A 14,103-nucleotide genomic window follows, 5' to 3' on the forward strand; every position below is an offset into this window, starting at 1 on the left:
TAGAATTTTACTTTCGAATTCACTGAACGCTTCACGCATAGTCCTCTATACGCTAACTTTGACATCGTTTAGCTTCTGTTTGTCTGAGAGGTTTTGGCTGCGTTTAAATTTGCAGTGAAGCTCTCTTTGCTTTCACAGTAGTTTCCTAACTTTGTTGTTGAACCACGGTGGGTTTTTCCCATCCCTCACAGTTTTACTCGGTGCGTACCTGTCTAAAACACATTCTTCAATTGCCTTGAACTTTTTCGATAACCACTGAACATTGTCAGTGTCGGAATAGAAATGTTTGTTTTGATCTGTTTGGTAGTCTGAAATCTGCCTCCTGTTACTCTTTGTAAACAGATAAATCTTTCTCCCTACTTTTATATATATATATATATTCCTATTTACTTCCATATTCAGGGGTGCTGCAATGCCCTTATGATCACCGATTTCCTGTTCTGCGCTTACAGAGTTGAAAAGTTCGGGTCTGTTTGTTATCAGTAGGTCCAAGATGTTATCCCACGAGTCAGTCTTCTGTTTAATTGCTCGAGGTAATTTTCAGATAGTACACTGAGTATAATGTCACTCGATGCTCTGTCCCTACCACCCGTCCTAAACATCTGAATGTCCCAGTCTATATCTGGTAAATTGAGATCTCCACCTAAGACTATAACATGCTGAGGAAATTTATGTGAAATATATTCCAGATTTTCTCTCAGTTGTTCTGCCACTAATGCTTCTGAGTCGGGAGGTCGGTAAAAGGAGCCAATTATTAACCTAGCTCGATTGTTGAGTATAACATCCACCCATAATAATTCACCGGAACTATCCACTTCTATTTCACAGGATAAACTACTACTAACAGCGACAAACACGCCACCACCGGTTGCATGCAATCTATCCTTTCTAAACACCGTCTGTGCCTTTGTAAAAATTTTGGCTGAATTTATCTCTGGTTTCAGCCAGCTTTGTGTACCTTTAACAATTTCAGCTTCGGTGCTTTCTATCAGTGCTTGAAGTTCTGGTACTTTACCAATGCACCTTGGACAGTTTACAATTACAATACCGATTCCTGCTTGGTCCCCACATGTCCTGACTTTGCTCCGCACCTTTTAAGGCTGTTGCCCTTTCTGTTCTTGCCCGAGGCCATCTAACCATAAAAAAGAAAAAAAGGAAGGAAAAAAGAAAGAAAACGCCCAGTCCACACCACATGACCGCTGCTACCCGTGTAGCTGCCTGCTATGTGTAGTGGACTCCTGACCTATCCAGCAGAACCCAAAACCTCACCACCCTATGGCGCAAGTCGAGGAATCTGCAGCCCACATGATCGCAGAACCGTCTGAGCCTCTGATTCAGACCCTCTACTCGGCTCTGTACCGAAGGTCCGCAGTAAGTCCTGTCGACGACGCTGCAGTTGGTGAGCTCTGCTTTCATCCTGCAGTCTTCACCAAATTAGATAGCTGCCGGAAGCCAGAGAGGATTTCCTCTGATCCATAGTGACTCACATCATTGGTGCTGACTTGAGCGACTACCTGCAGATGGGTGCACCCTGAAACTTTCATGGCATCCGGAAGCACCCTTTCCACATCTGGAATGACTCCCCCCCAGTATGCACACGGAGTGCACATTGGTTTTCTTCCCCTCCCTTGCAGCCATATCCCTAAGGGTCTCCATTACGTGCCTGACATTGGAGCTCCCAACTACCAGTAAGCCTACCCTCTGCGACCGCCCGGATCTTGCAGATTGAGGGGCAACCTCTGGAACAGGACAAGCAGCCATGTCCGGCCAAAGATCAGTATCAGCTGGAGACAGAGCCTGAAACCTCAGACAAACTGGAGAGGCCTTCTGTTCAGCTCTCCGGAATGTCTTTCGCCACCTGCCACACCTCGAGTCGACCTCCCACTCTACCACGGGTGAGGGGTCAGCTTCTATGTGGGCAGCCACAGCCGTAGTCTGATTGGGGGATGTGTGGGACAAGCTGGCCGTCCCCGACAAACCCCCATCTGGACCCCAACAGTGATGCCCATTGCCAACTGTCACAAGCTGTGTGACCGAAGCCAACACTGCCTGAAGCTGGTAGCGAAGGGATGCCAACTCGGCCCACATCCGAACACAGCAGTCACAGTCCCTATCCATGCTAAATACTGTTGTGCAAAGAACGTCTGAACTAATCTACGGAGAGCACAAACAATTCAACCCAAAATTTAAATGGGTATTAAAATACAAGACTGCCTAGTAAATGCAGTAATGCTACTACTTGCTCACTGCTGACACACTGCTCGGTAGCAGAAGGCTAACTGTACTGTCAGTAATGTACAAAGACTATTTGAAAGAAATAAACAAATGACAGACGACTTTACACGTCACAGATATTAAAATGCACATCCCCCCCCCCCCCCCCTGCGAAATACGAAACTACACAATGATTTGGCGGATTTAACTAAACAAGTGCACAAAGAACATTCAAACAAATTTTCAACTTGACTACTACACTTATATGAACGCTAAATAAGCCACTTGCTGCTACTTGCGCACTGCAGAAGGCTAACTGTACTGGGAGGGGAGGAACAAAACTATTTTTCATCTAGTAACACAAACTGACACATGTTCCATGCACTGACCAATATAATGGAACTTTGGTTGTGTTGTTTGATGAAATACCTATTACCATGTAAACTGTTGTTTTCACAATGAACAGAAAAACTCGCTTACTCATCTTTTGCAGCAGTGGACTGGCTGTTAAAAATTGTCATTTAATGTTTGTTTAAATTTATAGTGTTCATTATTGTGTAATGCTTTAGCAGATGCTGAATGTCTAATTAGTAAAATTCTACATTTGAATTTGTAGCATTACAGTATGTTATACAATATAAGGTAACTGAATAGTTCAAAAATCGACTCACCAAGTGGCGGCAGTAGGAGTCGGTGGCTCCTTCTTCTGGCAGAAGATCTGAAGGCCTAGAAAGAGATATGAAGGAAAAGAACTGGAGAGAATTAGGAAAAGGGATAGTTACATTTTGACAGTTGCTATCCTTTCCATGTCAAATGTTCCCCTACCATACAGCCTTTCAGAGGCAGATTTCCTGGGCCATCACATCTAATCCTGATACTGCTGATCACTCCAGAAAACAACTTTCGAACACTCGACTTGTCACTTAGTCTAAAACTACCCCTTTTCCTACACCTTTCCAGGCCTTTTCCTTCACTCCGCCTTTCTCCTTCAATTCTTCTACCAGGAGGAGGAGCCACTGGCTCTGAAAGCTTACACAGGTAAAACCTTTTTTATGTGTGTATTCTCCTCCTGCTGCTGCTGCTGCTGCTGCTGCTGCTGCTGCTGCTTGATGAGTAGATTTTTCGTCTATCCATCTACGTTATATTGTCAAAAATTATTTTTGTTAGTATATTATATTTAGTATCATTAATCTTTCCAATTGACCACACACAATATTTGAAGGCAACAATTGGAATTTATTTGCCTATTTGTGAATTATTTAAAAGGGCAAAAATTGTGCTAAATTTTGTCTCTCAAATATCAAAACAAATTTGTACTTTTCAAATGTTTTAAGATTGACTGCTACAAAAGAACTATTGCAGTGATGGTCTCACAAAAGAGAAGTGTTTTGCTGATTCGTGTGGCCCTTAGTCATAGGTTCCATTCGATATTGCCAAACTTTCACCACCCCAACTATAATATTCATTTTAAATATAGCATTGTGGAACACTTTCTCTTGCAAAATACCACAGTGGTACTTTCCTTGGTATAAGGTCTGCAAACATGGCCACTGCAAGAGCAGCAAAGCCAAATTATGAAAACAATCTTTATTTAACAAATACAGAAGAAGAGGAAAAAATTAAAATTCTTCAGCCTTTCACAGCCACCTTTTGTAGAATTCACTGGGTGTATGATTCTCATTACAGTTGTGTGAGAAATGACAGATGCTTCAGATTTTTCAACAAGATGGCTAACCACTTCTAATTTGCACTATGTTTCTGAGAACACACTTTCATGTACTGTTACTAGTCGTAGCTGTAATTTTGTTTCTCTTATTGCTTTTAGTTATAGAATGTTATCTTAATTTATGTCATTGCAGATAGAAAAACTTACAGGTATCCTGTTTATCTTTGTTAACAAGATGAGTGAAATTATTGTGCAGCTTTATCTTTAAGCAAAGCCATCATAACTGGAAACTCGAAGGGAGGGAAAAAGTCATAGATTGTTGAATTAGTGGCATAGGTCCACTTGAGGGTGCAATGTGTAGTGATATTTTCGGATCTGTGTAACTGAATTAATAGGATAGTAATACAGAGTACATTGTTTGAATGATAGTGAAATAACTTGGTTCGTATTTTACAGGAGTTGAATTTGGTGCACGCATGATTACAATAGATGGAAAACAAATCAAGCTTCAGATATGGGATACGGTAAGTGACCAGCATTTGGTTCACATTAATAGGAGCCATTATTTTTTCATTGTATTCATTGACTAAGCTTTCAGGCAGGGCAAGAGGCTTTCCGCTCCATCACGAGATCGTACTACCGTGGTGCTGCCGGTGCCCTGCTGGTGTATGACATCACCAGAAGAGAAACCTTCAACCATCTTACCACATGGCTGGAAGATGCTAGACAGCATTCAAACTCGAACATGGTTATCATGCTCATAGGAAACAAGAGGTAGGTACTCAGTAAATATCATCATTAGTAGAACTTTGTTGCTTTGTAATGCATGTAGTGATAAAACCACTTAATGCGTAATAAATAATGTCATAAAGTAATTTGCACATAAGCGGGAATGGAGTTGTTTTATATTTAGGTGCAAAAGTAAGCAATTTTCAGCTGTTGATTTTTAAGTTATTACATCAGTTGTGAGTTAATGTAAATTTATTGCTACCTCTTGCTCATCAGGAAGTTACAGATTTGTTATTTTTCAGTCTAATAAGATGGTAGAATTTCAGCTCCAAAAGCTAAAATGGTTACTGATTTGAAAACTGTCAGTAAAGAGTTTTTAACCTCGTATAACATTTCCAAGACTGTTAGGTATGAGCTACCATTGAGCCCTGTTTTGTAAAATATGACACCTTTGTTAGTGTGTGCAGCAGTGATAAACAGTAAAATGTTGGAATATTAAAATGATACTGTTTTTACATATTCTGTATGAATAGATGATTCTTAGACCTACCATCTGTTCTGGTAACAGTATCTTTCATCTGTGGTGTCTCATGAGCATAATACGTGCATTCTATTTCCCTAACGGAGCAAGTGCTTTGTAGATGTCACCATTTTGTCCATCATATATTGTCCAGTTCTTATTTCATACATGTAAACTCGATCTTGACAACAAAGTTGGAAAACTTCAACCTTTTCTTTCCAATATTCTGCTTGGTAATAATATTTCAGTTGTTGCATTTTAGCCTATATGGGCTTCAATTCCTCCCTGAAAAAAAATGTGTATAAGAGTTCTGTATAGTGCATGGCCTTACCTTGATCATTATTCTTCTGAAGTTGAGAGGTATAATGTTTGAAGAATAATTGACTGCTGGATTGAAGATTCAATGACTATACTCCGGCCCTTATTGTGTTGTGCATCAACCTTATGTGGTGTGTTCTATTTTCCCCTCAACAAAGATCAAAATATTGATGAAAGTGAAAGTGTAAAAGTATGATGCCAATAGAAAACATTGAAACTATATTTGATGTATCAGCGATTTAGAGATTGAATGCAATATGGGACAACACTGATCTGTGATGTGTACTGTTATTTGGAGATTGTCATCTACTCACTTCTTATTCAAGGCCACTGTAACAAACAGAAATTAACAGCTTGGAAAGCTCCAAAAGCTGAATATTATACATCTTTTCTTTCAGTGGTGTTTCAGTCAGCTTACTTCCGTTTTTAATTTTAGCAGTTAGAGTACACTGCTGCCTTCTGTTGTGGTGCTGAAACACAAATAACCCCATAACCACATGCAGCAAAATAGCTTATGAAGTACAGATGTAGAACATAGCTTTTATATCGACTTTTTTACTTTACAATTTGAATCAGGACTGAGACGTCAGTGTGTTCGATTTGGTATGAGACATTAAATGTTACTACTTATCATTTCAGCGATTTAGATTCTCGCCGGGAAGTTGTCAAAGAAGAAGGAGAAGCATTTGCAAGGGAACATGGGCTGATATTCATGGAGACTTCTGCCAAAACTGCAGCAAATGTTGAGGAAGCATTTATCAACACTGCCAAAGAAATTTATGAGAAGATCCAAGAGGGAGTGTTTGACATTAATAATGAAGTGAGTACAGTACACTTAAACTTAGCAAGCTCATTGCTTTCAGGTTCATCCACAGGATACATTATTAAGAAAGATATCAGAAAATTGCCAACTTCATACATGGACATAGTTTACCACAACTAGATGACCTCATTTTCTAAGGGCTAAATGGGCTAGTGACCTCAGTTTCTAAGGGCTGTTGGAAATGAAACAGTCTTAGAATCCACCTTCATCAGCAGCTTTATTCAAAGTTGCTATCTTGTGATTGAAAAATGTTCTTCAAAACAATTCTTATCTATTTTTTTCCAGTCTGTTGCACATTTTTAATTACATGACATGTTTGATCAATCTGGTTCAGACCTAAAACAAAGTAAAACTAAATATGTTCCCCCTATTAATTTACAATAAGTAGGAAAGAATTGTACATAAGTGTAGACTTTACCAAAGTAATTGCCCCAGCAGCCTGTCTTGTCTGTCCAGAACCTCCTATTAAGATTTGTGTGTTTCACAGCTACAGTCCTGTTTTAAATAGGTGTCTGGAGGTGGTGGATAGAGAAAGACAGTGGGAGTGGGTTAAGGGTTAAGGGTGATGTGAAGAGAGGAAAGGAAGCAAGGGGGGTGGGGGTGGGGTGGGGGTGGTAGAGGGTCTTGCAAAAAAATATAATTATGTTTTGGTAAACATTCTTGTTAAAATATTAAATAGTGTGGAACTATGGGGTGTCTAAACTGTAAACAGCATGAAATAGTAAAATTATAAAATGGACCGAAGGTAACTGAGAGTAAAGAAAGGAGTGTGGGAGGGGGGATTAGTGTAGGGATTAAATTGGCTTAACACGAGAGGGTCTTATACTGAAATTGCAAAAAATAAGTTATCTAAAAAAACTTAAATTGAAAGGTTAAAAATGTAGATCAGTGGTTGTGTAAACCTGTAAAAAGGATAAAATAGTAGACGGCAAAGTAAAAATAAAGTAACAAAACTGAATTAGTGTCTTAAAATAAAAATGTAGAATGAATGAAAATATAAAAATTGTAAGATATTTCTCAGATAGTTTTAAAGAAACCTTGTTAAAGTATTAAAAGGATAGAAAAATGGACGTATAAATGACAAAAGGCATAAATATAAAGTTGCAGAAATGGAATTATGTACAGTACATAGAACTGAATTAAGCATAATTCCTGAATCCAACACTTATAACTCGTTGGCATGTACATGAGTTTGTGTGTTACTGTTCACCTGTTAACAAACTACCATTGACATTTGTATAACATTTTTTTCTACTTATTGTAAAAGTAAATATTTAGTTTTACCTTGTTTTAGATCTGAAGATGATCAAAACATGTCATACAATTAAAAAGGTACAGCTGAGACTGAAGAATAAGTAAGAATGGTTTTAAATATCAATGACACTGTTGAGTCTCTCAGGATAAACATGTCGCTATATTGAAACATGTTTATTGTACTAATGGATACGTAACAGTACTTCAGTTTAGACAAAGAAAATTATTTTGCTTATAGTTGATAATAATTTAATAATGTTTGTTTTTGTGTAAAATGGACATTATAAACCTAGCTGTTAAACATTGTTATTTAGTTTCCCTCTTATTGGGTAGTACTTTCCTACAGACAGAAAACAATAGTAGATATTTAGAAACAAGAGTTTAGGTGAACAGCTCCGATGTAGGAATAAACCTATGGACTTGGAAACAGTAGGAAGCTCAGAAGTATGTGAAGTGCTATGCACTCAAAATGTAGCTAACAAATGTATCCCTGGCTTGATATCAGTTAGGTATTTAACAGTTTGTAAGAGCCAGTTACTGAAGTCACAAGACATTTAAACGCCATATGCACCCCAGATGAAAGTTATGCTCAAGAAACAAAAACAAAGGAAATGATACAGCTGTCCACACTATATTTGATAAACCTCACACTGAAAGCATTTATACATATTACATGCACACGCAAAATATCTGGGAAGCTTATAATTTATAATCTTACACTGTGGAGCACACACATGAAGATGGGGGAATCTGATTGGTTTGGAGAGGGGGAATGAACAATAAATTCAAAATTAGAATGCCAGAGCCACACGTTGATAAACTTACTGTTCTTTTGTAACCAGGAAGTTCAGCTTCTAGTACACTGTAACTACAGCTCTGTCATGACAAAGCAGAGCTTTGGTTTGTATATCAGAGTTGCATTCGGAAGAAGTGTGAATTGCAATGCCTCTCTGACCATCCTGATTTAGGTTCTTGTCTTTTCTTTAAATTGATTAAATTTAAAACTGTATGGCGCCTTTGAAAAGGACACTGTGGCTTTATTTCCCCTTCCTTATGCTATCTAGTTTAATGGGACATTAAATGCATACCTCCCTTTTTATTTTCTTTGTAAACAGTGCTATAAAAATACCTTTAGCAATGTAAGAAGTAGCAATATAATAAAAAGGATAGTTGCTACTCACCATAAAGCGGAGATGCTGAGTCATGTCTTTCTGCGACTCAGCATCTCCGCTTTATGGTGAGTGGCAACTATCCTTTTCATTATATTGTTACATTCCATCCTGGATTTTCTATTGAATATATTGCAAAAGTATTATCGATGGCACAACTCTTTGGTCATACATAAAAAGTGTGCAGAGAACATAAGGAAACAACAAGGAAATTCGTGTGTCTCAGTCAAAATAGTGTACTTGATTGCTTTAATTCTCTGTTTGGATCAGAATAATTTCATCCAGTGAGTAGGCTGCATTACTTAGTCTTCAACACAAAATAGTGAGCCTCTCCTTGGAGTCAGTGTCAAATTTCTTTTTATGTGGATATAGGTGGATAGCCACTGTACTCGATTCCATGCATAGGGTGGTTGTTTGAACAATTTCTTCTTAAAATCCCTCAGTTTTCATATTTACGTTCTGCCTTGCAAAATAAATACTGAACAAACTTGTACATGAACTTCCTTGTCCCCTCTCGCCCCCCCAATTAAATATATATGCCATTCCTAACACAGATTTCTCATTAATCACTGACAAGCAGTAAATCATGTGGGATAAATGTCCTTAAAGGCTCATCTCTCTACAGCCAGTTGTGTTGTAATAAGATTTTTTTAATCATTATCCAGACCTCATCTTTCCTCCTGAGCCACGCTTTTAATCTCGGACTAGGACTTTTATCCAGTGTCATCCATTATTTGTTATTGGATGTATCGCAACCACTTGTTTTCCCCTGAAGTTTTTATTCTCCGCAACTCGCTATAGTATGATTGATGTCTTAACATGTCCTATTTGCATTATTCACCCGTTATTGTTTAACTTTTTATAAGGTGATGAATAATTTCTTTTGCTGCCGGCAGTTATGATCCATCTGGTAGGTCAAATGGCTTTCACAGATGACAGTGGGTGGCAATCTGCTTCCACTGAGTGCTTCTAATATTTGACTGTTGTCTCATTTCTTACGTGAAGTGACAGGTTCATGTCTCAGCCAAAGTAGCAGACTGCTGCATAGAAATGATTGGATGATTTTTAGAACCGTCCAAACTTTGCTCAAAGATTAAATGTTGCATGTGCATTGGTCAGCAGTCAATGAATACAAATGCCTATCTTACAAAGAGCTGCAGGTGTAAAATGTATCGTGTACTAATATAATCAAAATAATATTCAGTCTATGCAGTGGTGCACACATGGAGGGTGCGTGCCACCGCCCCCGCCCTCCTCCCCTTGCGGGGACGCCTGCAATGTAGCACGAGCATCCGCGTCATCATATTTTATATGTTTCTGTCGGGCATGCAGATAGCTAACACATTCCTACGAGAGAAGTCGTGGGCATTCTAGTGATCTCAATATATTATTCCGCCTGGCATTTGTTCGAGAAAAGTCGCGAGTATTCTACTGTTTACTTGTGCAGAGAATGTTCGATATGTAGTGTTATAAATATGGACTATTTGCCAAATAGGGAGTTTACATTCAGAAGCAGAAAATCAAGACTGAAGAATGAGGAAGTAAAAAATCCTAATTGTAGCAAGTGCAAGTGTGAAGATTAAGAGTGAGAGTGATCAGTTTATTGAAGTATTAACAACAGCATTTCATAGCAATTTCTCAGTAAAATATTGTTATGAGACTCGAAACAATATTTTTACTAATAACATAACAGTAGTTTCCTGTGTCTAAGCTGTAATATAAGTCAATTATGAGAAACTATTGGTGCGTATGTCTCTGGTAATAGTGGATTTTGACAAGATTCTTAAAAACGCATTGATACTATATAGGTCCTCTAACGAATGCACTAGTAAGGAACGGAATTGACAATAAAAGTTCCACACACACAAATTGCCAGATGACATTATCATTGGAAACTCGCCCTTATATTATGTCATAAGGTACATATTGGCTTGTCACATTCACAGTAGGTGTTTGTTCACACTCCATAAAAGTTTGGAAGAGAACATTCTGGCAGTGAATGTTCTTGACACAACTAAGCGACATATATCAGGAAAGCAGAGTCGCTGCCAGGTAGTCAGTTTGAAAGCAACAATCATTGCAATAACTGAGAAGTGATAAAAAGTGAACAGCTGCGATTATTGGCAATTACCATGGACTTCATCAGTGTTGTGCTTAGTGATATTAGAAATATGTTGAGTGTGACCATTTGTGTTTTAGTGCTAAGTGTACTAGCTTTGAATTTCTCAGTGCGAATAAAGCACAGGCTTCTCACAGCTCCAAGGAAACCTGAAAAAGGTAATATCTTTCCTACTTCAGAGTACAGCAAGAGGAGATGGTTTGAATGAAGACAAATGCATGATAATCACTTTAAACAGTATCCATGGTTGGTGTTCTCACAAGTCAAAAAGGGATTTTTTTTTGCATTAACTGTTTGTGAATAATAAAATGGTTGGAGGAAAGAAATCCATTGTTGCCAAGAAACTTGTGACTGAACCCTAAGAAAGTTTGCCAAACTTCTTGGTAAAGATGGTAATATTGAGACCCACTCTCAGCTCAAGTACCACGTTGAAGCGTCAACCGATGCAAAATTATTTTTGGTGAGATGAGACAACTGCAAGCTTGAGATCATAAATCAATTGCCAAGACAAAGAATGGAAAGCATCAGGGAAAACAATCATATTTCATGGAAAGCAAAATATTCCTCTGCGGGGCATAAAAACGCTGGGAGTCTATTAGAAAACGAAAATGATCGTGAAAGCATAGTGAGTAACAAGGGAAACTTGAGAGCTCTTCTAAGATTCAGAATTGACACTGGAGACTTGCAACTAAAACATCACCTTGAGACCACTAAAGTGAAAAAGTGTAACAACATGTAACAAACTTATTTTATGCTGTGAAACAGTGATTTTATCGAGAATACTGGAGGAAATCAACGATTCTCGTTATTACAGTATAATCTTCCTTGAAGCTACGGACATAACATACATCACCCAACTGAGTTTAGCTGCAAGATATATTGATGGTGACGGCAAATTACATGAAAGATTTTTGGGTTTCATTGACATCCATAAAGACAGTGATTGTAGTGGAAACATTGACGATAAACCTCAAGAGAGTAAAGATGAAGAGCGTAGCGTTACTGGTGAAGTATTAGGTACTAAGATTCTAAGGAGAATGGAAAGTCTTTCTGTGTCACTGGATAACTGTGTGGGTATAGGCTGTGATGATTGCTCAGTTACTATGTCAGAATTGAAAGGAGCTGTGGCTACAATAAAAAAGAAAAAGCTATCAGTTCGCAAGTAGCACCGTGTTGGAAGTCCTCAGCTCAACCTCGCAATTGCAAATTTATAAGTGTGAGAAACTCACTTGGTACTGTTGAAGTAGTAGTATTGTTCTTTACAGCATCTAGTAAGCGGTTCGCAACCTTGAAGTCACCTAAAACACTCAATGCAGTCACATTGTCAAACGAAATGGGTTGAGTGACCTTATGCTGTTATTCAAGTTGCACTTAATCTCGGAACAGTTTGCAACATAGGGCTACAGAAAAAAAGAGCCATATTCACCTTGTTATTTAGTCTGTGGCAGAATGGATGGGAATTCCTTTCTACTTATGAAGCCTCAGTTTTTTGTTGAACATATTGAGGATAAGTTTGGGGAAGTGACAGTGCTGTCCCAGATGAGAAGTGGTGCAGTCTTGATTCAGACAGCATCCCCAGCCCAATCCTGCGCATTACTCGCTTGTGACTGGCTGCGCGATATTCCTATTTCAATCACTCCCCAAAAAGCCTCAACATGGTCCAGGGGATTATTTTCCATTGCAATCTCTTTCAGTCTGACGAGCTCCATGCCAATTCAGAACAGCAGAGTGTTCATTCCATTCGGCACCTTTACACGGGACCCAAAGACAACAGGGTTGCTACCGGTGCCTTCTTGGTCTTTGAGGGTGATTCATTGCCTGAAAAGGTCAAGATGATCGTTTACTGTTGTGATATTAAACTGTATGTGTCTCCCCCTATGCGGTGCTTTAAGCGCTGGAAATTCAGGCACATGTCTTCCCACTTCATTTCCAGCACCACATATCAAGACTGGGGATGTCCACTGCATCCAGATACTCCCTGTACTCCTCCTCTCACTTGTATCAACTGCTCATCAGGAGTGGAAAATTGTGGAGTAAAAGACCTTGGACCAGTTGACTTACCAAGAGGCTAAATGTAAATTTGAACAATTACACCCCGTTCAATTGATGTCCGCATATGCTGCAGCTACATTACCATTGCCATCACAAGTACCATTTGTACCACACTCTGTGCCACGAACAGTGGGCCCTCCAGGACTCCAGAATACATCTGCCCCCTTGGTGGTAGGGGGAAAAATCTCCTTCCATTGCTCCCAAAGCGACAGCCGCCTCCTGCTCCTCTCGTGTGGTAGGGGTCCCTTGGGACCCCCTCTCCCAAGGTCTCCATTAATGCCACAGCAAACACTCGCCAGTGGCTAAAGGAGCCAAAAACTGCTGGACAAAGAGCTTCATGGTCTTCCTCCGCACCTGAAACTACTTCGGAGAAGTCCTTCCAGCAAGCCCCTAAAGAGAAGAGAGAGGGCAAGCAAACAAAGAAGTCTGCTAAGAAAAAGTACCTTCCAGTGGCCCCAACACCTTACCATTCTCTACCAGTTCTGCACCTGCATACGAGGTGGAGATCTCGGTGTCCCCTGAGGACCTGGATCTCACTGATGCCTCATCAACAATAGGAATGGATACAAATACTCAGTCAGTGGCAGCAGGAGACCCTGAGCTGTAACCTCCCTCCTTGTATGCTTCATGCATTCCCAGCCACACTATAAAGTCATCCTCCAGTGAAATTGCTGCAGTTTATTGTACCACCTGACAGAGCTAAGGCAACATTTAAGCGTTACACCTGCTCCCTGCATTGCCCTCCAGGATAGTTCCCAGTAATGCAGACCCTTGCCCTCCGTGGCTATAGGGGTTATTAACAAGAACTGTAGTGACTATAATCAAGTGTCAGGTGGAGTTTGTGTCTATCTCCTGAACTCAATATGCAGTGAACCTGTGCCCCTTCAAATCGCTCGACGCCCTGGCTGTCAGGATAAGGACCACACAGGAAATAACTGTCTGCAATGTATATCTTCCTCCAGATGGTGCAGTACCCCTTAATGTTGCTCTGATTCATAAACTCCCTAAACATTTCCTACTTTTGGGAGATTTTAACGCCCATAACCCCCTTGTGGAATGGCACTGTGCTTACTGGCCGAGATACAGATGTCGAAACATCCCTGTATCAAATCAACCTCTGCCTCTTGAACACTGGGGCCCCCCACACATTTCAGTGTGGCTCATGGCACTTACTCGGCCATTGATTTATCCCTCTGCAGCCCAGGACTTCTCCCATCTGTCCACTGGACAGCCCACAGT

The 14,103-nt window shown here is 39.7% G+C and overlaps 1 protein-coding gene across 1 annotated transcript in view; it reads left to right on the plus strand.

Moving 5' to 3' along the window:
• The window catches only part of LOC126272201 (ras-related protein Rab-2), a 39,801-nt gene that overhangs the window by 10,775 nt on the left and 14,923 nt on the right, over nt 1-14,103 (plus strand). Inside the window, exons 3-5 of the mRNA XM_049974883.1 lie at nt 4,337-4,404; nt 4,479-4,654; nt 6,087-6,267. Of these exons, the coding sequence (XP_049830840.1) occupies nt 4,337-4,404; nt 4,479-4,654; nt 6,087-6,267 (425 nt within the window). The remainder of the gene's footprint in view (nt 1-4,336; nt 4,405-4,478; nt 4,655-6,086; nt 6,268-14,103) is intronic.

This window comes from Schistocerca gregaria, chromosome 5 (genome assembly GCF_023897955.1).
Source record: "Schistocerca gregaria isolate iqSchGreg1 chromosome 5, iqSchGreg1.2, whole genome shotgun sequence".
NCBI classification, from domain to species: Eukaryota; Metazoa; Arthropoda; class Insecta; order Orthoptera; family Acrididae; genus Schistocerca; species Schistocerca gregaria.